The following is a 23,282-nucleotide window of genomic DNA, read 5'->3' as shown; positions in this document are numbered from 1 at the left end:
CATAATCCCTTCTCTGTGTGCTAACAGATTGTTCCCAAGCCCTGATTATGTTGCTGACATTATGCTCATGGGGGAAATTCCTTCCCGACTCCAGATTTGGTGAATTTTTAACCCTGCTGATGTAAGCAAAGCACACTGTAGTTATCTAAGGCCCAATTTTCCAATCAGTTCTACATACAAATCTCCTGCTGAGGTAAACAGAATTGTACACGAGTAGATGAGAAAAAGATTGAGACCCTAATACGATTTCTGCTTTACAGCTAAACCTAAGAGATAACTTTAAGCCAGCACTGCTGAAAATAATAAAACCAGTCTCACCACCCTTTTCTCCATCATCAGCTACTTGTTTCTACCATCATCCGTACAGGCACAAGTATTCAAGCATGGGCACAGCCAAACCAATGCAATTAAAATTAGCCTAAAAGCAAAGAGTAGGTATATAACCTTCTTTCCAACATTCAACTATTAGTTTTAATGCATCTATACTTTTTGAGGAGGAAGGCTTCTAAATTTCAGTATAGTCTTCAGCTGCTTTATCACTATTTCTAAAAGTCTGACCACAGAAAGGGAGATGTGTAATGTACCAGCACTGCATGGTACCCAAGTAGTATATTGTGTTGGCATACATTTTTTGGTCTTCCTTTATGATGGAGGATGGAAAACAGATTTTGTTTTTATTTAACTTAGAAATGCAGCGGTGGTGCTTCATGTTGGCAGCAGAGAGCTGAAGATTAGGACTTCATGGTCCTATTGTTTTCTGTTCACTGGGCTCTCCAGCCAGACAAAAAAGGCATTATATATTGCGGTCTGCCCTCTCTGAGTTGTCTGGCTTTGTATTTCTCTTCCTGTCCCATCCCTGCACTGAATTCACCATTTGATTTTCTGCCTAGTTGAAATCTCTATGATCCAATTACTTAAGATGCCTGATTCCTGCTTCCCTTCACTCTCATAAGACCCTGACTACAGCTCTTTGCAGATCTTCATCCTCGCAGATTTATTTTGCCGTTTAGGGAGGCAGCTCTGTTGAAATTTAGTGGCTGCTCGCTGTTAGCTCTTGTTACTGTGCCTTTCAATTCCAGTCCCACGTGAAGATAAGCGAGGAGATGCAGAAGCCTCACGCTCACACTGGATCATACTCTGCATCAAACATCATCACAGAGTGTGACTGCACCAAATTTCAGAGTCTCAAAAATTGAGCAGCTCAGAAATAAGTGCCACATTTCAACAGGTCAGATCTGAGCGGAACCTGGTATGGTCAGCACCACGACACCGCACTGCTGTCGAGGTCTGCACGAAGAAATACAACGCGGAGCCGTTCCTGGTGACAAATAGCGAGAATCAGAACGGAGGACACTTCACTTCCTTGGATTTGCCGTGATGTTAATTGCTTCTGGCACCTGACCCCGGGCTCACCATAAGCCAAAGCCGACACAGCTCCGGGCGGACACACGACGCCCAACACACGACGCCCAACACACGACGTCCCACACACAATACACAGCACCGCCCTCCTCCCCTCAGGTGCTCTCCCTCCACCTGCCGCCCCGCCCCCTCCTTTCCGGCCGCAGCTCCGCCAGCAGCGCCGCGCCTGCGCACTGTGCGGCTCGGAGCGGGGCTGCCGCTGCTGCCGGCCGGTGCCCGGAGCGAGGAGGCGGCGAGCGGGAGGGGGCGGGGTGTGGCCGGGCAGGGCCGGACACGGCCGGGCTGGGCTGGGCCACACGGGAGCGGCGGCGGCGCGGGCCCCAAGGGAGCGTGAGGCTCCATGAACTCGCGCAAAGGTACCGAGACGGGAAGCGGGGGGCGGGAGCGGGGAGCAGCGCGGCCACCCTAACAAACACCCTAACAACACCCTAACAACACCCTAACAACACCCTAACAACACCCTAACACCGGCATCGGTTGTTCTCCTCCCGGCAGTGCTGGCCCTGCAGGCCCGCAGGAGGCGGCCGAAGCAGCCCGCGGCGGCCGGTAGGAGGGACAAGCACCCGCCGCAACACAAAAAGTGAGTACGGAACAGTACGGAACGGGACGGGACGGGACGGAGCCTCCCTGCCCGCGGCTGCTCCCCGCCCCGTAACGTCCCGCCCGCTCCGCTCGGCTCCGCTCCCGGCTCCGGGCTCGACCCCCTCGCCCCGTGTGTCAGGCTGCGGGCGGCCCGCAGTGCCGGTACCGCGGGACCATCGCTGCCTGCGGGTGCGCCCTGCCCTGGAAATGGGGGTCGGCATCTGTACACCTCGCACGGACTGGCGCTGGTCTGTGTTTCCTGACTCTCCTCTCCTGTCTCCGCCGAACCCTTTGCGTTCCTGTCATCCTCCACCTGCTCTCATTCTCTGATACGGCTTTTAGCGTGTGCTCGGGAACGCTCGCACATCTCCGTAGTGCTGCACTGCCCAGGTGCTGCTGCTCGTATCCCTGGTTGGTATCTGCTCCCTGTAGGATCGCACGCTTCTTTCTCTGGCTTTAACCGTACTTTGCACAGCGAGGCCCTATTGGTGACCCAATGCGTGCGACCTCATCTCTTGGCTTTGCTTTTGTTTCACCTGATTTGCTTCCCAGTGTTCATAGACCTCTCAGACCCGGGGAGCTGGCTGTGATGGGTGGGCATCTTTGGGATGGGTAAAAGCCCAGTAGGATGGAATTCCATGACAGCGATCGTTGGTCTTTAACCGTTATCTTTCACATACATCCTGTTCTGCCGGTGCGTTTTTGTCCACTGGTGCTTTCATTTGTGTGAAGCTGGAATTGCTCCACTGGAATTAAACCTTGTGCACAGGAGGCACAGTGTGATGGGATTGGTTCCATTTCCCAACACCTTTCGGGGTGTCGGTTTGTAACATTACGTACACTTGTTTTGCCACTTCGAAGACACAAATATCTCCTATCTTATAGGAGCTGTAGGCTCAGGATTGCATTTGCAGCTTTTGGATGAGTCTTAACCACAAGATTATTAATTTCTGTTTTAGTTTGATGATTGCATTTAGTGCTCTTTTATTATAATTATTATTATTTTATACCAGGGCTGCCTTGGGATGTCTTGCTGAATTAGTTTATCACAAGTTTGCGTTCACAGCCACGTTGGAGAGCATGGAGCTGGCTCTCTTTTAGTCAGAAGAAACTGGCTGCTGCTTTGTCAGGGAGCACGGCCGGCTGCTGGACGGCTGCCATCCTGAGTCGGCAGTTCCAGATGCAGCGGCCCAGTCTGTTCAGTTGCCTTGGGAAACAGTGGTTTTGCTGTGGCAGACAGCGGAGCTGTTGCTTCTTTTTTGCTATGTTTTTCTTTTTTTTGTTCTTCAGACTGCTCTTGTATTACCGAGACCTGCTCTGGTCTATGTTCCTTGGGAAATGTCTTGTGAGAATTCAAGTCTCCTACGCAGTGAAACAGTTTAGGACCCCAAAGTAAAGTGAGAAGAAAAACGCTGACAGAAGTGTCAGGTTTGTTCAGTTCTTAGCCTTGCTTTAAATCCAACTGCTGCTGCACGTCCTGGTGTGCTGGAGCTGCAGTTGTCTGATACACACCAAAGGCACCGGAGCTGCAAATGAAAATGTTTTGGGGGTGGAAATTCTGTAACATCAGTTCCTAGTAGTGAATTACGTAATAATGAATTACTCGGTTTCAAACCAAAAGCAGGGTTTTTTGTGGTTTATTTATTTTTTTTATAACTGTCATTCTTAGGCATGCCCTTCTCTGTTGGGTTGTAGCTTTATAGAGCAACTTCCATTGTTGCTGGTAACAATGTGCTTCAAAGGAGCTGCAGGATTCCTCCTCTAGAACTGGCAAGGGGAGCTCCATCACATTGTAACTTACTTGCAGGCTTTTGTTTGGATGGTTTTAGGATGATGGCACAAGAAGAAGCAAAAATTGCATTGCTCTTTGATGCTGAATGGCCTATTGTCTGTTATGACCTTGATTGCCTTGGAGGGCTGTGAAATCAGTCCTGGGACTGCTCAGCATTGACCCCGAAGTCAGTGGTGAGAGCTGGTGGAGGTGAACCCAGATTGCTTTTGTAATAGAGTGGAAAAAGTGAGAGTAGAAGGTAAATGACTTGTATTTTGAAGAGAAATTTGTCTTGATTCAAGACGATATCTAAAACTATGCATAGTAATAGAAATTATAGATTAGAGACCTGGGGATTCACCGACCACCTGAAACTTAAGGAGAGCGAGCACTGAGTTCTGCATGTGGAATGGAGTATGTGGGTATCCTAAATGTACATCCTATCCCAGGGCGGATACATTTAAGAAGTCTTCTCAATGTTGGTTTTAGTTGTTTATTCAAAATGTCATATTAGTAGGATTGCTGCTCTTGTCTCCTTTCTTGATAATCTTTTGCCTTCTTGCTAAGAACACTTTAATTGGAACTTAACCTTCCTGTTCCTATCAAATTTTCCATGATTAAGCCAACTGTACCACAGGGCTACAGCTGTCTGTATATCATGGTTGCTTGTCCACTTATCATATGTAGGCCTTGGGTATTTAACATTGTGCTTTCTTAAAGAGAGCAGCATTCAGAAAGATCTGGCTGAAAGAAACAAAGTTGATTTTAGTTATCTACATATAATGCTAACAATTTTTTATTTTTTTAAAGAATGGTTCCATAGATTGATTATAGAAACTTAAGATGTGACGTGTTTGAACTTGAGTAGCTGAGTCAATCTAATGTTCCTCTTTGTAATGTGATAATAAAACAGATACCAGACTTTTTGTGAAATCCGATGGAATCTAAAGTAGGTGTTGATGTAAAGTTGCACGTGTGTATTACTAAACTAGGTATGTTCATTCATTTTTGAACTCCTGGTGTAACGTACAAAGAAAACATCACACATCTCTAGTAAATCTGATTTCTGAAATGGGAACGGCTCCAGAGTTCCTCATGTGTTGAAAAGATCCATTTGCAGAGTTGTGCATTAAAAGTGGTTATTGTCATATAAGCCTCAGCACATCCGTTATCTTACAGATGTCAAGATTCGTGCCTTTTTGAATTAGCAATGACTGCAGAACATGAAACTTTAATCTCATTTGTCATAATTATATTTGATGAAATAACATTTCTATTGAATAAAAAGAGTGTAGTTCAGCACAAAGCTATTAAACAAGAATGCCTTAGTTGGGAAGGGAAATTGACTGCGTTTTCTGTTTTGGATTGTATTGAGATGAGTGGTTAGGGTGTAATTTCATAACACAGGACAGGGCTGCTCCTTCTGCAGCTCGTTTTTGTTTTGTTTAACTTTTACTTACTGTAAATATAGAGTAGGATAGTAATAAATTTTATGGTGAGTCCTGGATGTGGATTTTGAAATAGAACGTCTTCCTTTTTTTATTAAGATGAATACAGCCTGAAAGTTATTGGTTTCTATTTTTAACCTGAAGTTTGAAGATATATGGCAATTTTTAGTGAATAAATGAGAATGTCACATTGTATCATAAGTTTAATTTGGTTTGACAAAAATATTATGGTAGTGCACTGTTTAGTTTTGGATAACCTAAATTCTTTCCTTTGTGTTAGCGTGCGAGAATTCACTCCTTATGCTTGGCTTCTTGATGGTGTCCTAAATATCCTGTTCAGCCATTTTAACAATTTATTGTGTGGGGAGGGGAAAAGGGGTTGGAGGATGCACAAACTATTCTTTCTGGTAGCCACAGATTATCTTGGCATAGGACATAAGTAAAACTTGGAAAGAAACATGTTCTCACAGCTGTGCTAAATATGCAGCTCTTTTGTTGCTGTCGTACAGTATGATGTTTCTCAGTTCAAGTTAGTATTCAATCTCAGGCATTTTCTGCAATAGAAACTGTTGTAGAAGTATGTGTGTCTAGCAAAGCTAGATATTCCATTAAAGTAGAAATGAAAACACTGAATGAAATCATTGCATCAGATCCAGTGATTTCAGTTTCCTCACTTAGAGGGGAAGTGCTGGTCCTGCTGAGGAGGTATCTGCGTTATTAATTTATTCTTTAGGATTTTGTATTTAAAGCTGATTTTTTGTTCTAAGTTTCATTTATGTTTTTCAAGGGTTGCTGTCTTCAGTGTTGTGTTTTCAGAGAGCAAGCTAGAAGCAGTCTTAACTAATGAACCATGGGGCAGCAGCGCAGACTACATAGGCTGCTTGTAACCATACCTGTACTTGGAGTGTATTCACTGCATGCTGGGCTATTTGCCTTTGTAAAGTCTGCAGTAAAAGAGTAAATCTGTATAAGAGTAAATCTGTTGAAAACTGTTCTTCTTTGGTCTCTGGCTGTCATTGCCTAAGAGGAGGACAGTGTGCTGTAAAACTTACGTAGCTTCCTTTTCCTGCTCCTCCTTGAAAGTGAATATGCTACTAGAATTTAAAATCATCTGCTGTATGGAGTTTGTAAGTGTACACAAACACGTGTACAAAATAATGTGTATAAAACTTTAAAACTCTTCTAGTCCTTCTTTAAAGGAAGCCTGGGTCAAGGTATGGATGAGGAAGACTAGGTAGTTGGTGTCAGGGACTTAGAAAAGTTTAATGCTTCCTCAAAAGTTTGTTATGCTTAGACAAAATCATCGCTGTGACAACTAAGTTGTTTTTATTAGGAGCATCATCCATCAGATAGTTTCTGTGCACATAGGTTCTGTTGGCTGACCCAAGGCTCCCTGTATGCCTCTGTGGGGTCCTGTGTGAGAATGACTATATATTCTCAAAGTTGGAGGCAGTCTTGTATCTACCCCTCAGTTGTAATGTGTTCAAGTGCTGTGAGTGTAAATGTTGACTTCAAAGACACTGTTAGGTGCCTCTTCGTGCTTGTTGACACAGGCCTGCCCCAAAAAAGCTCTCACAAGCTCTCACTTTTCCCTTGAAGAACACTTTTGTGTCGTACTTTACAATTTTTGTAGTGCTTTAAAGCTTTCTCAAATTCAGAAATAAAACAGTAAATCCCTTCTGCTGATAGAGGTGTCATCCCCCATGGAAAGGATCTGAAGTATGATTTTATGCTTTTCTTAAGCAGTGCACGTAGATGTAGGTTCCTCAAAAGTCTTCAGCGCATAATGTACTTCTAACACGAGCATGAGACAGTCTTTTACATCCTGAAGTGTTGAATTGTATTGAGAGAAAAGCTGCTAAAGGGGGCTGGTCAATGAAAACTGGTTTTGGCTCTGTGTGGTTCTCAGGGCGGTAGCTTTCCGTCCTGGATTGTGTGATTTAAAACCAAGATGATAATTTGGTTTCAGAATTTAAGAGCTGTATCAACAGAGGGCTGTGTATTTCTCTGTTTTTGGTCTTGGAAGGGTTCAGTGAGGAGTGTCAGAGAAGGCAGTGCTCATTTGTAAGTTGCTTTTAGAGAGGACTAGGAGAGATTCAGAAGGATAGTACCCCAAGCTATGCCAAGATCCAATGAAAGCAGGTGAGCTGATCTCAGTCCTGTACAGAAAGGAGAAATGAATAGGATGGTTAATGATGAAAACATAGTTCTGTACCAGTTGGACTCATAATCCCTTCATTTTCTTTATGGGTACAGTTGTAATTCTGTCCAACTCCTACCTTTGTAACATAGCCTACATTATAATAAGTAATAACTGATTCTGTTTCAATGTGAAGAATTGGGGCCCTGTTTTGTTGGGCAGTTTAAAAACGGAAGAAAAGATTTGAAGAAAAAAATTGTCTTTACGCTTCTCAGTGTTCATATGTTTAAAATTCCATTGGCTTTCCTGTATTTGAAATGATAATCATCACTTTATGTTTTTTCTGTCTGTACCTTTTTGTTTTTATGACTCTCGCCTTTGCTTTCTTATTTCTCCCTTTTAATTCAGCTGTCATGTTGGAGTATGTTGTAAGCAGAATGGTTGGGTAGTATTCTTCCTCCTGTGCCCCCTTCTGTAGATCAGTAACACATCCTTTAGGATGAGCTCTGTTGTTAGAAACTATTGTGTTTGGATGGTTTCTTGATTGTATATATGGAGAACTGGCTGGAAAGGCAATCATAATGTAATAAAGCACACATGATGGGGAGTAATTGCAGCAATCTGTATCTGATATCTGTTAAAGTGGAGGTTAACCGTAGAAGAAGGTTTTGTATTTAGCAGAAGGCACTGCGGGGAAGTTTGGGGCTGAAAAGATGGTCAGGTAAATTTCAAAGTGAACCTCTGTCAACGTAGTAACTTTTTTGTGTTAATTGTGTACCATTTTTAAGTTAGCCCGGGTAGTTGGCAATCCTGTGATAAAAATGGTATGCAAGTTTAAATATTGTGTTTTAGTTCTGTTCAGCAAATCGGGTGGCATATTTTTAACTACTGTCTGAAGTCCTGTGTAATGAAGTCATATTCTGGGGAGTCTCTGGGTGTTAATGCTAAAGGAATGTTATCGTGGGTTAGTTGGTTAAAGACAAACCACAGAACTGACTCCTGTGAGATAATGTTTCTTGTCAGTGTAGGTGCCTTACTATTTTTCCTCAACTCTAAAGCCAGTCAATTACAAGTCAATAATTCAAATGTAGGAGGCTCAAAGAATCAAGGGCTTCAATTGCCTTCAGCTATTGTCAATGCTTTGTTTGCAGTTTTTGAAAATGGAAGTGAGAAGCCCATAGTTAAATGTCAATTATATTTTCCTATCCCTGAGGAAAAAGGTTTAATATTTCTATTGCTTTTCGCTGAGATAGAGGTCAGAACTGTCTAGGTACAATATCTCTATCTTAAATTCTGATATTAAATTAAGTTGTTACTAATTTTAAGACTGTTCTAAAATGATACTGTTCTTGTATTCATGGTTCTAAATAAAATTCTCTCCGGGGATGTGTTTGTTTTCTTTATTCATTGATCTGTTTCTTCTATTTTCTCTCCCCCTTTTTCCCAGTTATTTCTCTACTTGATTGCTGTTCCTCCACTTGCCACCCTCCTGCTGTTGTCACCTATGGGTGACATTAGTCACTCTGGAACATCTGCTTTGGTTTGTATGAAATAATAAGATATGAATTTCTTAGGTAGCTGCACTGGGTTTGCAGATGTGTTTGGCTGCGGTTCCCCTGTGACCAACTGCCTCTGGGAGGTTGTGGTGAGAAGAGGAAATGCACGACTGAGCTGTGTCTGCAGGGCAGCGCATGCAGTCAGCACAACAGGATGCCTCCTTCCTCCTCGAGGCTGTGAAAGGAAGAAGCAGCTATTTGCTCTACAGAGCTGCTTTTGGTTCACGACTGGATAGTGATACGACAAGGGGGAATGGTTTTAAACTGAAGGTTTAGGTTAGATATTAGGAAGAAGTTTTTCACACAGAGGGTGGTGACGCACTGGAACAGGTTGCCCAAGGAGGTTGTGGATGCCCCATCCCTGGAGGCATTCAAGGCCAGAAAGTAATTGAAAGAATGCCAGCTAAAGGCAGCTGAGGGGGTAGGTTAGGGAGGTACACAGCAAAACAACTATTTAAACAAGACAATATAATTAAACAAGACAAATAAAAGGAACTATTATACAGTAACACAAATGAACTTGTATTTCTGTTTGAAAAAAGGCCTAGTGATACACAGCCCTGGAGGTGTGCTGAACTGGAAGTGATGGTGCAGGGAGCAGGCTTTGCAGCAGTGGCAGAGTACTGAAGTAGAAGTGAGCTTTAACTTAAAGCACAGAGTGAAACGTGTTAAGCATGATCTGCTTCAAAGGGTTGTTCTTTATGGAATGAAATTCCCTGGTTATTTGGAAGAAATTGTGTTAGGGATCTTTCTGACCAACTGTGCAAGGGAAGGTTTAATAGAGCAAAATGTCTGGTTCCAGATACAACTAATTAAAAATATTTTTAAACAGTTTATGTGACTGTTTAAATAGTCATTGATATTTATGCTTATGTCAGATGGTTCTCACTGTCTCAAGAATGATACGGTAGAACATGAAATTGCTGAAAGGAGGAGATAGCAAAGGTGATCAAGGGGATTGGGCAGCTTCATTTGTGACTGGTGCTTTTCAGACACATAAAGGTGGTTAAGGGTTGTCTTGTGGTTGTGCCTGAAAGTGGTATAGAATGTGAATAACAAATAGCTTGTCATTTTTTATTGTAAAACAGTGATATCTGGAGAGTAACTTTCATGTGAAGAGTTCATCTTTTTTATGTACAGTATGAGCAGCTGAATGACTCTTTGCCATATGCAGTAGAGTCCAAGCTCTAATGAGTTTAGGAAGAATAGAACTGTAAAACCATCAGTAGTTCTTAGGTATGTTGTAGTAGAGGTGCAGTCTGACTTTCCCAGCAGGTGTTTGCTGAAGCAGTCATGGGAGTTTTTTTGAACTTAGAGCCACTCTGCACTTAACTCTGAATATGTTTCTGGCACCTGGTAGTATGGTACTGGCCTGGACGGGCATTTGATCTGAATTAGTGTGGCAGCTCTTTGATTTGTAAGACCTCCTCAGAGGATCACCTGCAACATCTGACAGCACCTGCGACCAGTATCCGTAAGTTCAGATGCAAAAAGGCTGGAGTTGTCTGATGTGCTGTTCTGTAAGTGGGGAGAAGCTGTGAAACTGAAGTTAAGTACTAACTCATATTCTGCTTTGAATGAGTAGAATATATATTTGAACAGAGCATTTGTGAATCCCAGTAATCCGGGGTTAAGAAGAACGGGCTACAGGCATTGCCTTAGCCAAGGAGTACAACATGCTGAAGGAATGGGAGTGCTGGAGATACTCCTTTTCCCATAGACTTCGATGCCATCTGCAGGTCTGAGTGTGATGCCAAGGTGAGGCTGGGGCTTCACATTGTCAGTGTGTTTGCCTCTGTTGCTGTGAGCAGCTAGCTCTATTTTAAAGCTCTGGTTCTCATGGTTACACGGTGTCTCAGTAATTCACTCGCCTGAGAAACAGGAGTTAAGATGCCTGAGGAATTTCAATCTTGTTACTTCAACCTTCCTTGTGCAAGTGTCAGTCACAGGATTACAGGCTGTGCTGGGCTTTGGGCTCTGGGAAGGACAATAGCTTTACATCTCTCCTCAATAATCAAGAGCAAAAGACCAATGGAAGTAGAGGACAAGTGATTAAAAGGGAGGCTTTGCTCTTGAGGTTTTCTAATACACAGACATCGCTTTGCTGTCTGGTTGTGGCCACATGGCTCTGAGTTGCAAAATGAAGGCAGTGATTTGGTCAGACTGAGTGTATTCAGATGGTTAAAGTCTTTTTTCCCTTTCTAGCACAGCAGTTGTACTTCAGCATTTTATGAAACAGGGAGTCCTGAGAGAATAAATAAAAAACTTACGCTCCTTTCAGGTTCCCGTTTGTGGTACCAGAAGGCACAGTAAGACAGATCCAAGAATCTCTTACGAGATGGGAATGGTTTAAAGATCTTAGCAGTGTCAGGGAAACTTGAAAGGGAGCAGCAGCTTTGTGATACAGTTATGAGATCTAGGTCAAATGAATAAGAATGATCTTTGCAGATAAGAGTCTCCAAAATCATTTTACCTCTGTTGTCTTGTTTTCTAAGGCAGTCCTGTTGCTTGGGGCTACGTGTCTTGTATATCAGCAGCACAGTGTTCCAGCACAGGTTGGTTTCTGCAGCTCACAATGTCAATCCTGGACTTTAATAGCGTTCAACCAGAATTTGATTAAGAGCTTTGCTTCTTTTTTCCTAATGTGAATTAGAGATTCTCACATACTTGGTGTTAAACAGAAATGAGAAATGTTATAATCAGAAATGAGAAATGAGAATGTTTATCTTAGGGGTGAAGATCTCAAGATAAACTAGAAGTACCAAGACTCCCTTCCCCTGCTCTTCTCTGGGACTGCTGTGTCTTAAACCTTGCTCTCCACTTTGCCAGGCTGGTGAAAAGCCTGCTTTTAGTAGCTGCAGTTGAAAAGAGCATCACAATAAATTACAGGTCAATATGTGTAGTGACGGGAAAATATTGAGCTTTACTCTCAGACTTTTCTATCTTTTTGTCATATCTTTTTCCACATGTTAGGCCTGATCCACAGAATTCACATTATAGACCACTGGTGATTAGAAGGGAATATGATTTGGATGGTAGAATTTGACAAGATCAGTGGGCTGCATTTATTTTTAGGGATATTTAATTCAAGCAAATGCATTGTTTTCATTTTGATTTGAAATATCCTTTCATGGAAAGCTCCATCTATCTCAGTATGTTTCATAGGACAGTACAGGACGGTGTCAGGGGCACCAGATGAGGTCGGTCTAGTTCAGATAAAGCACTTGGAATGACCAAATCTGCAAGCACCTCAGCACCTGCAACTTAAATAGCAGACAACAGGAGAGTGAGTGTGTCGAGGTAGTGAATTCAGAGCAGTTTAAGAAAAGATTAAAACAAAACGGTACAAAAAACAGCCAAACAGTGCCTTATGTTTGTAATCGTTCTTACGTGTTCCCATTTACCATAATGTGGTCGTTAGTTCTCTGGCCTATCTTGTTTATGGGACAGCTTGCTAAATGCTGGCTTGGTGGTCTGATCATAGGTAACATGTAAATTAAATGCCTTCTGATGTTGTAACTGAATTCATTACACCACAGCAAACCAAACACTTGGAGTATGTTCATGTTTTAGTGATTAGACCCTCCTTCTTGCAAGAATTAGCAAAGAGTTAAAAAAGCAGAACCAAAACAGATAGTATGTCTGATATTTCACTCATAGTATTGGTGCGTAATGGAGAAAATGTGGGGAACTTGCCGGAGTTTTTTGTTTATTCGGAGTGCTTTTAAGACATAGTTCTATCCAAGGTCAATGGAACTGAATGTGTGCCACCTTCTTCCTTATTAGAGTTCACAGCCTGAGATATTAACTTGAACTGAAGCTGCACAAGGCTTAAATTAGTATGAACTCTGCACAGGGAACTGGCATGTTTGATTTTGCAGTGATTGCTGTGGATCAGGAAGGTGAACTGATGACTGGTTCTGAGAGGCTGCTTCTCAAAACTCTTATTCCAGTCTTGTTCTGAAGCAATATTTCAGTTTGGTGCCATGAATTATGCATCAGTAATAGGGCGCGTGTATGAAGGTAACACCAGATAATGGTAAAAAGGTTTGACTCTTTCTCACTGTTTGTATCCTTATTTTTTTCTCACAATTGGTAGTGTGGAATCAACTTTGCCAGCATCTTCATTTTGAGAAAAATGACCTTAATTTTTTAAAAAAAAGGTATATTTCATATTTTGTAGGTGATTGGTATAGGTAATAAATGCTGCATATGTATATTTAAATGAAATATTGCCTTTACATAAGCAGCTTCATTTGGGGATCTTTATACATAGTTTGAACTGAGCCTCTCACCCCATTATGAAGGTAACAGCCCAATGGCAGGGATGAGGTTGGCAATCTGAGCCAATTATTGAAATATAACTGTAAAAGTTGATCCTCCCTCTTTTTTTCTCTTTTTTTTTTTTGGCCTAATAACATTGCCTTTCTTTGTGGGTTGGTCTCCTGAGGTGTATTCCTCAAAGCACAGAGGTGTTGTAGGCAAGTATAAGGGAGCAAACTGCTTTGTTACTGCTTAAAATGGTTCCTTTCAAACTGAATTATCGCAGATAAAGTGGAATTAAAACTTAAATCAGGAATTAAAATCAGCTTCATCCTATTTCCTGATATTAATTTTTGGATTTTTTATCATCAGGGATGGAGAACAGCAAAGCTCAGATTTGTTGAATGTAAATGAATACCAAGAATAAAAGCAGGGTGAATGCTGACATGTCCCGGTGCCATACAGTCAGTATACACATGTGTATATATATTAAAAAAAACAACAACCATTCCCTTTCCTAGCAATACATTGCTTAACTTCTTATTTAGAGGACAATAAATGAACTGTATTCTGAACTCTTTTCTTTATGGGGACTATGAGAATGGAATCCAGTAGGGGCTTCCAGATGCTCTGCACACGTTGACATCTTGACTGCTTTACACTGCTTTTTATTCCAGCATATTAAGTAGTTCATTTAGCACATAATAACTGGTATTTATTGCTGTGTTAGTTACAGACGCACACAATAGTAGTTGCAACAAATAGTTTATACAAAGGTAAGCTAAGGCTGTATGTAGCTTGTGGTAGTCATTTATCAGTAGGCTGTTGCTGTTAAGTACTAAAAACAAATCTCAGGGCAGGCTGAGACAAGCACAGGCAAAGCTTGGTAAATCCCAGGGCCTGGATTAGAACCTGAATACAAAGCCCATGGCCAGTTACAAGCAAAGGCAGCACCACGTTTACTGGGTTACACGGGCTTACTTTGTGTGGTCTGTAGAGAGCAGGAACCATTGCTCTTTGTTCAGGTAACTCCAATGCAAAAATGCTGAATTCATAAAACTGCTGCCTTGCTCTGGACCTTCCCGCTGCTCAGGTGATTTCCAGGCGTATTAGCGGCAGCCAGGAAGTGACAAGGTGCACGTTTAGTGCTAATCTGGTGATGCCTCAATCATGTTTTGTATTTTTTTTCCCATGAAAATGGATGACTTTAGCTTAGATCTGCATGTCTTTGGGGATGGATGCAAGTTACTCTCCTGCTGCAACAGCAGTGTGTTTGGAGAAGGCAGCTCTGTCTATTGGCACAGTGTTAAGGGGATTAACTTTGAGTTAAAATTCAAATGCTTTGTTTTTCATAGAAAGTCTGTATGGCCTTTAATTGTTTTATGAGCATTTTGTTAAATGATCTATACTAAAATAACTGCTACTATGCAGTTTGAAAACAACATCGCAAATCTTGGATTAAAATGTAATCGATAAATTTTGTGTCTATTTGTCTCTAGCAATAGGGACAAATGAGCAGAAGTGACAAAGTCTTGTTGATCAGTCATTACTAATGCTGCATAATGAAGAACTAGGTTCCTGGGATGTAATGTGAATGAAGAACAGGGCTGTGTGTAACCATAGGACTGTGTTATGTGTAAACGTTGATTTGGATCAGAAGGAAGAATCACTGGAAAAGCTGCATAAACACTAAGAACTTATTTTCTTCTTTCTTTCTTCTTTTTCCAGCTACTAAGCCTAACTTAATAATAGGAATGTTTGAAAATTGCTTTCTCTCTTATTAGATAAGATAGGACTTGCTCTGCATTTTATATAACATAATTAGGGTGCTTAGATCTTCTTGCCATAACAGCAGGCCTACCATAAACCAAAGGCAAGGCAGATGGGAATACGCTCTTTTCCAGTTAGTTTTCAAGAAAGAGTAAGGGATAACTTCTAAAAACTGTGCTTAGTAACTGTATTTTTACCTCTGAAATTATGTATTTGAAACAGATTTGGAAAATTACTCAACATTGGCTTATTACGTAATGTAAACCAAATTACTTGATAGTAGTGTCTTATTCTGTCCATAGAAATTTTATTTTTAAAAAGAATTTACTGCTTTACGCTCTATTGTCCTCGACCATTTCCTTTGTTTTGGGTGGACGGGGATGTTAGACTTTAATGTATAGGGGAAAAAAATGTACTCAGTAGATTTCTCAACCTCGCTGGAATGTTGGTGTTTTCATGGTGGCTTTTGTGATTATTCCGTCGTGTTGAAACAAACCACTAGGTGGCAACATCAATTAAAGAAATTCTGAGAAGTGCAATTAAATTTGTCACCTAAAATGAGACACTAAACAGCAGGTTTGGTTAAAGTGAAAGCATCAACTTTCTTGTATGTTAATTTATCCTGATCTTGAAAGGAGATGTTCTGCTGAGAAGTGCTGGGTGATTCTTAACTAAGAGCAGTTAAGTGCGTACACTTGGATGCAAAGGAAATACTGTTTTTATTTTCCTATATTTTAAGTATACATGACGCATTTAGAAGAGTGAATAACAACCATGCTACTTCTTGATGAAGTTTGTTTGAGCTTGCCAAGTAGAATAAATTAGGGGGTATCAGTGCTACTTGAAAAACAAATTCCTTTTGGTTTGCATGTAACACTGATTGGAAACTAGCTAATAAAATCAGTCTGAATTTACTTACTGAGGATGAACTTAGGAGATACTGAATGTGCCTGTTATGAATTGACACCTGTTAGAGGATGTGCCAGTTGTTTCTTCATTGCTTTTGGTGCTACTGGTTCTGTAAGGTAGGATGGGTTTGTACTGAGACTTGTCATTAAATAGCTTGCAAATGCAGCCCCTTTCTGCATAGCTTAGCACATATAGAAACCATATCCGTGTGTCAAAGCACCTGACTTATCAAGGGTATCTTGCCCCTTTCTCTAGCTATGTATATTTAGATGCTGCCTGCTTAAGTTGATATCATAGCCCTCTTTGTGTTATTGGGAATACATGTAATGAAACTGATGGCACACAAACAGTGGTGTTTCTACCTGAGTGTGGTTTTACTGAGCTCTTATCCACCTGCTCCATTGTGTCTGTACCATTCCACATGTATTTTTAATGTCTATGTAGGATGCTGATTGCTTGTTTACTCTCAACTTGTGTGACAGCCTGTCCCTCTTCCTGGGATCTTTATTTCTTAGGATTTATTCCAGATCCCTTGTGCTATTATTACTAATGGGTTTGTTGCTGTTGTATTCCTGGATGTTTCTGAGAAGGGAGTGGTTGCTTTTGCTTTAATTCTTGGCTTTAATTTGCTCAGGTTTTGTAGTCACTTCACCAGGCAGAGGCCAGAGGAACTCATTTATTTTGGAGTTCTTTGTTTTTTGCTTTACTGTGTATTTTTGTAGGGGATAAGTGTTTTCCTGTCTGCTGTGCATTGTATGTCTTCTCCTGAAGTGTTTATGGTGTGGGTGATGGAGCAGAGGCATTTCCTTGGAGTATTGTTTCTCGGGTGTGATGGAAGTGATGCTCTCTGTGTCCAGTTGGCTCTGTCAGAGTTGAACTGCCTTTAGGAGAAACTGGGTGGTGCTTCATAAAGGAAGTGGCAGTGTTCCCAGAAGTTCCTGTGTCTACATACGGGATGTTTAGGTGAATACAGATAATGCTTGTTTGTTTGTTTTCTGTTTTGCTGTTTTGTTTTTACAGGTTCGATCAACTCCTTCATCTACTTAAGGAGAAGTAATTACGTCATGCATGGTATTATTGTCAGTGTAACTTGATTCTGTGCATGCATTTCCCTCAGTAAATGCAGGTGACTTATTTTTACAGTTGGTATTTAAGCATTACTGGAGCAGGTGGAGAAGATTTCAGAACTTTATTCTGCGGTAAGATTAACTTCTGTGGAGTTCACTGCTGTTTAGATTTCATATAAAGTTTACTAAGTCATAATTCATACGGGGTGCCCTCAGGGGACATGCAGAAAGTGCTTCAGGGGTGTGGGCAGTGGAGGCACAGCAGTGCTGTATCCAGGAGAACTGAGTGGGGAATGGGAGCACGAAAATTCAGCTAGACAAAATGTGTTGGGAAATGCTTTGTAATCCTCTGCTGACCCAGAATACAGTGCAGACTTTCTCACTGTATTTTTCTTCTTGTGTGTAATTGTTGTTGTGTTCTCCTGTAGGTGATGGATCTGCTTGTGTTTGAGGTGGTCTGTTAGTGCAGGGTGGCAACCTGTCTGCATTACATACTAGGATGTGGTTTCTGTCATCATTTCTGAATTCTGGTGGGTGTTTCTTCTTCTATTATAAAGAGATATCTGTGATTCTTTCAGCTGTTCTTTTTTCCTAGGGCACATTGCAGCCAAAATTAATGCTGTGTCGTTTCTCCATAGTGGCTTTCCTTCCAGGTGTGGCACATACTCCACACAGCATCCATCTGTGCCCTTGTGCCATTCCCTCTTGGAATGCTTTGCTTTGTGTGCATCTTTCAGAGCACTGGCAGGTTTGTGCTGTGAATATCACAGTGCCTGCATCACCACACGCATACTGTGCCTGAGCCTTTCCAAACGCTTCTCCTTTAACACTGTTCTGTAGTTAGCACCTTGCTGTTACTCCCTTACCTCTTCAGGCAGCTGTTGCCCAGCTGTACATGTAACACTGCAGAAAGACAGGATGCATACCGAATGTTCCTTGTCACTCGTGTATCCGTTGTGGTATGCTTGTTTTGGCTGGTTTTGTTCTGATGGCCCTTCAGTTTTCATTTTCTTCATTTTCTTAAAGCCAAATTATTTATCCTGTTTCTTGAAGACAGAGTGAATTCTGCTGATATGCACTTGGTTTCTGGCTTCCAGTCTTCCAGAAGAACAGGACCTGGCTTGGGGACTGCAGGCCCCTTTTCTGGCGAGGGAGATGAGGATCTCTGAAGAGAAGACCTGATGGAAGAGATGGTCTAAGGCAGGAGATAGAGGCTGAACACTCAGTACCCACTGTCTCTTTAGAAGTTCTTGGAGTAGTTTTACAGCTGCTTCTTGTTAACTTATTTTTTTGGCAGTCAGGAAGTGCTACCAGTGTACACGTGATTGTAGGCCCTGGAAAACAAACATTCTTTGAGAACGAATCACTCCATTGCAGTGGTTCCTTAAGCATGACAGGCTGTGAAAAATGATTTGCAGTGAGTCTGCAGAACTGCGTGAAATGAGGAAATGACAGAGAAGGGCTGGTGGCGGTGCTCTGTCAGACTTTGAGGGATGTCAGTAGTCTTGGCTCCAAAATCTGTGGGGTCCATCTGTTACCTGTGTGGATTTCCATTCTTCACTACTGTCTGCTTTTGAGAAACAAGATCAGCAAAACTGGGCTCAATTTTTGGTAGCTGTGATACAAAAACATCCTTTGTGTGTAGTAGACCTATTTTCCTTACTTGCTTTTCCTTTGAAAAAGAACAGCAAATGTGGTGCAGTTTGGCTGTGGGGAATTATATGACTCATTTAGTAAGTACTGAATACAAAGGCAAATAGTCTTTCTATTGTATTACAGTTTTCTCTTGTATGCTTCTATTCTCTCAGATTTTAATAGGGAAATCAGCCAAGTAGCCTAGTCTCAAAATGTTTTGAAAGATAACTGAGTCACACGCTACAGGATCTCGGTGCTCCCTTTAAACTGAAATTATTTCTGTTTGCACTCAAGTATTTGTTTGTGTTTACAGGCTGTGTGTTGAATTTTACTTCATTTCCACTATAATAAAACGTGACTATTCTGTCAAACGTGAAGTCTAAAATGTTAAGAGCTGTGTAAATGATAGGACTGTTAACTGGCAAAACAGTCGGCTCTTTGTGCTATGAATAATGTCAGCATAAAGACAAGTGTAGTAAGGAAGAGTCAGTTCTATGTGCTGCATCCCTCTCAGCAAAGGAAAAAAACGGTGTGTTTTCTTACAGTTCTTTACAGTGGATTTTTTTAAATTATGAATTGATTTCTGATAAACTTGCCACAAAGGCCTGGGAAAGCTGTGGGAGTAAGCAGGGTGCTGCCCATCACTTGTGGTGCTTCCCTATTCTGTTTGTATTGCATGGAAGCAGGCATTCATTTACTTCTTATTAGGATCATGGGAAGTATATTAGAAAGGTGGCTGTCCCTGTAACTGTCCTGATGGTGTAACCAGTGTGGTTTTCCTCACTTGGAGAGTGTTGTGTTGTTGTCCTGCTCTGAGACTGCCACGAAGGATGTGAGCTGTAGGACTGTTGATGTTGTCTGTGAGCACCATCCTCTCCTACCAAAAGGTTTTTGTTGAATGAAAGTTTCCTTTTTTTTCTTCACTAGAACAGCAATATTGTTGTGATGGATTTGAGGGAGCTCAGCAGCTGATGGTTTTGTCTAAAATAGTCTGTCAAGTAGAAAAGCTCATGTTTCTTTAGGTTATGGAGGGTGCAAAATTCTGTTCTTATTTTAAACGGTGTAGGTAAACAAAACTCTCCGTGATAGCCATTGAGTATACAGATAGGGCTGCATAAAATGGAGCTACTTGGTTACTGCAAAACCAAGAGACCTTCCAAAGACCCAACAGACTTAGCAAGCAAATTTTCTTTTAACTGTGAGTCCTTAAAAGGAATCAGAAAACGATGGTATAAGCATGTTGTGTGACTTCTGCACTGAGGTTTCTTGGAATTTTGTGGCCATCACTTTCCTCTAAATATGAAGGCTGTTGCGTCCAGCTCTTTTTCTTGGATAGCTGGTTTATGCTTAGATTATGTGTCTCTTAATTAATACCTTTTGGAGAAATTGATTTTTTTTTCAGCATTCTATGTAAAGGGAGTTCCAGTGGTGGCTCTGTTGGGCTGCATGATGGAGTAAAACTAGGGTTGACTTGTCAGGCTTGAGATGCAGGCAAATCTTAAAGCAGATGTTAGTTGTACTGATGCTACTTTATTTTGGGCTTCAGGCTGTGAGTACATGTGAATGTCTCAGCTGTGCTGACCAGGATTGTGGTTTTACAGGCATTTCAGGACCACAGTGCATACTTTCTGACCCATTGGGGTTATCATTTCCAACAAATAGCTGTGATTCAAATGCTCCCACTGCAGTCTTGTAAGCAGGGCAGCCCAAGACTCTTGCTACGTCATAGGAAAACACCAGAAAGTACAATGAGTCACAGCTTGATTTTAATAACAGAAGACCAGGGAGAAGAAGCTAATTTTAATTTAAATAAATTAGATCACTGAGAAGGCTGCTTGGGGATTATTTAGAAAAAGTAATCATAGAAAATGGCATATTAAATTTTTCTAGGTCACATTTTGGAAATGAAGTTTTAAAACAGACATTAAGGTTTTTATTCATATTATTTGTGAGCATTTCCATGGAGATATAAAAACAAAGCATAGGAATACTTAGATTCTTATTTAGGCTCTTATGGGGAAAAATATCTCAGACTTGCAAAGATAAACCTTGCAGTAGCTTATCGTGGGCTGAAGCATGCATAATTAAAATATTAAGTCACAGCGGATTATTCCGGCATGAATCTACGTCTGAATTTCCTTCGTTATTTGTTTATGATGCTGCTAGTGATGAACTGAAATCAAGAACTTTTGATAATTTAATAAATCCAGTATAAGAAGATGAATATGATTAGTACCTAAACGTTGTACTGATTTTTAGGTACTTAGAGCAGTGGCATATGTTTGAATCAAGTGTTCTTGAGTCACTATTTTAAAGACTTCAGTAAATGAGACTCTTACTGTGCATAAGACCTGCATTTAATTCTGTTTTGGGCACTTCAGGTTGTTCATTTTTTTTGATGTTACATGTAGCATGTGGATATACTGAACCAAATTTGACAGACTGTCCCTCTGTTGCCGTTTATTGCATGGCAACAAAATGTAATGAAATATTGGTGGAAAGATTCAGCCTCTACCGCCATACCACCACCATCTGCCTCTGATGTCAGAGGGCTTATATAATAAAATAGGAGGCTTTACTTACATTGGCCTGTGGTTTTGGAGGTGCGTGTTGGTGGTATGGCAGTAGAGGTTGAACCTTTCCACCAATATTCCATTTGAAACAGGTTGCCCAGAGGTGTGGTGGATGCCCCGTCCCCGGAGACATTCAAGGTCAGGCTGAACCATGCTCTGAGCAACCTGATCTAGCTGTAAGTTCTCTGAAAAAGCACCCACTGATGTTAATCAACGCTTGCTGAATCACAGAATCAAAGAGTGGTTGGGTTGAAAAGGACCTCAAAGATCATCTAGTTTCAACCCCCTTGCCATGGATAGGGTCACTAGCCACTAGACCAGGCTGTCCAGAGCCACATCCAGCCTGGCCTTGAGTGACTCCAGGGATGGGGCATCCACAGCCCTTCTAGGCAGCCTGTTCCAGTGAACCACCCTCTGAGTGATAAACTTCCTCCTACTATATAACCTGAAGCTCTCCTGTCTTAGTTTAAAACCATTCCCCCTTGTCCTGTCGCTATTAACCCACGTAAGTACTCATTCCCCCTCCTGTTTGTACACAAGAAAGACTGCAAGGATGTTTGTGGTGACCAACCAGCAGATGTGTGTACAGTGAGGTGGTGGGTGGTGCATTTCAACAGTGGTGACAGAAATAGTGGGTCACCCTCACTGGTGTAGATGTTTACAAGCGTGGCATGCAGGCGCTTGTTCATTGCTGTCCAAAAACAAAGCCAGTGCTGGTATCAGGTGAAAAATAGTGTTTTGAAGGTATGAATTTGCTCTATCGAGCAGTGTTGTTGTGCTTTTTGTATCTGTTGTGGTTTTAATAAAAATAAATGGGAGGCATTACTTCTGGAGCAACCTATGGAGAATGTAGGCTCTGAAATTATTTTCTGTAAATAACAGTGAATATTGTGGTAGCTCACCATCTGCCAGCTCTCCAACAGAGATAAATACTTTGTAAGAGGGTAATTTAAGAGAATACAGACTTTATGTTCTTTCATTTACCTCCTCCTAGAAAGTAATTTCAAGCTGAGGGCTGTGGAGGCCCTGTTGGGACCTTGCTCATCAGCCTTATGAACTCCATGTATAACAACGACTCTAAATTCTGCAATGTGAAAAATACCTCCACCACAAACCCAAGTGTGATGATTGCTTGTGATGTCTTTCTTTGAAGAGAATCATAAGTAATTCTTCTAAATTATTGTGTATTTCAGTTAAAATGAATACATGTACGGTAGTCCACACCCCATTGAGTAGTTGCAGTAGGAATTGCTTTGAGAGCTGCCTGTCTGGGATATCTCTACTTTTTGTTTTTTTTAGTAGAGTGCTGCAAATATTAAAGTGTTGTCCTCTGAAAACCCTGTTCTAGGAGTTACATTTCTGCCCCTTCAGTTGCTTTCTCTGTTTTTAATGGGACATAGTTTAAATGCACCATGTTAAGATAAAGAGCTTGTCAAAGAGGTGGGATGTTCTGCGATTCAAGCTTGTATCAGGTCTGCGTGCAAACATGGAGCCAGCAGAGCCTACAGAAGCTTTTTGAAATAAATACTGCCTGGAGTACAGGTGTCCCCAAAAACTTGAAAACCTCTGGTGCTTAAAGCTCAGCAATGTAAATAATTTCATCCTCCCTTGTTTTTCTTACTTCCAGACTTGGTTACATGGAATTTATTTTATTGGATTGCCTTGTTGCTAGAAAAGCAAGGGAATTGAACTGCATTGTCCTGATGCTAAGGGGGGTTGGAGCCATGTGTAAGAGTAGGTGATTATTACCGCTGATCTCTTCAGAGACTCACTTCAATGAGCAGGTAGTGATTACAGCAGTGATAATGCAGTGAGGTCATTACAATTCAATTATTTTAATTTGACTTAAAGTAGGGCTTTCTCATCAATAATGAGAAGAGAAGCAATTGATTGACAAAAAGGTTTCAATCTGGTTATTAGCTGGTGTTTGTTTATAGGAAATCATTGGGTGAATGCTTTTGAATTTTATATCTATGAAAAGCTGTTATTTAACCTTCTTCTTGCATGAATCAGCAGGCCACAAACTGTGAGAAATTCTGCATACTACGTTTGCCCTTGAACTAAGTGGTGCTTAGAGCCCTCATCTCTTAGGTAGAGTCTATTATAGCTCAGACTGTGAAGAGAAGATTTAGAGTAAACGCTGTAG

The 23,282-nt window shown here is 41.3% G+C and overlaps 1 protein-coding gene across 5 annotated transcripts in view; it reads left to right on the top strand.

The window, feature by feature from the left end:
• Positions 1–1,716: 1,716 nt before the first annotated feature.
• SRPK2 (SRSF protein kinase 2) overlaps positions 1,717–23,282 on the top strand; it is a 121,913-nt gene continuing 100,347 nt past the window's right edge. For all 5 annotated transcript variants that reach the window (XM_015886025.2, XM_015885950.3, XM_085513390.1 and 2 more), the window contains exons 1-2: positions 1,717–1,778; positions 1,918–2,002. In XM_015886025.2, the coding sequence (XP_015741511.2) occupies positions 1,763–1,778; positions 1,918–2,002 (101 nt within the window). In that variant the 5' untranslated portion in view covers positions 1,717–1,762. The remainder of the gene's footprint in view (positions 1,779–1,917; positions 2,003–23,282) is intronic.

This window comes from Coturnix japonica, chromosome 1, assembly GCF_054131305.1.
Source record: "Coturnix japonica strain WE chromosome 1, WE-NBRP24, whole genome shotgun sequence".
NCBI lineage: Eukaryota > Metazoa > Chordata > Aves > Galliformes > Phasianidae > Coturnix > Coturnix japonica.
This window is presented reverse-complemented; position numbering and strand designations above follow the sequence as displayed.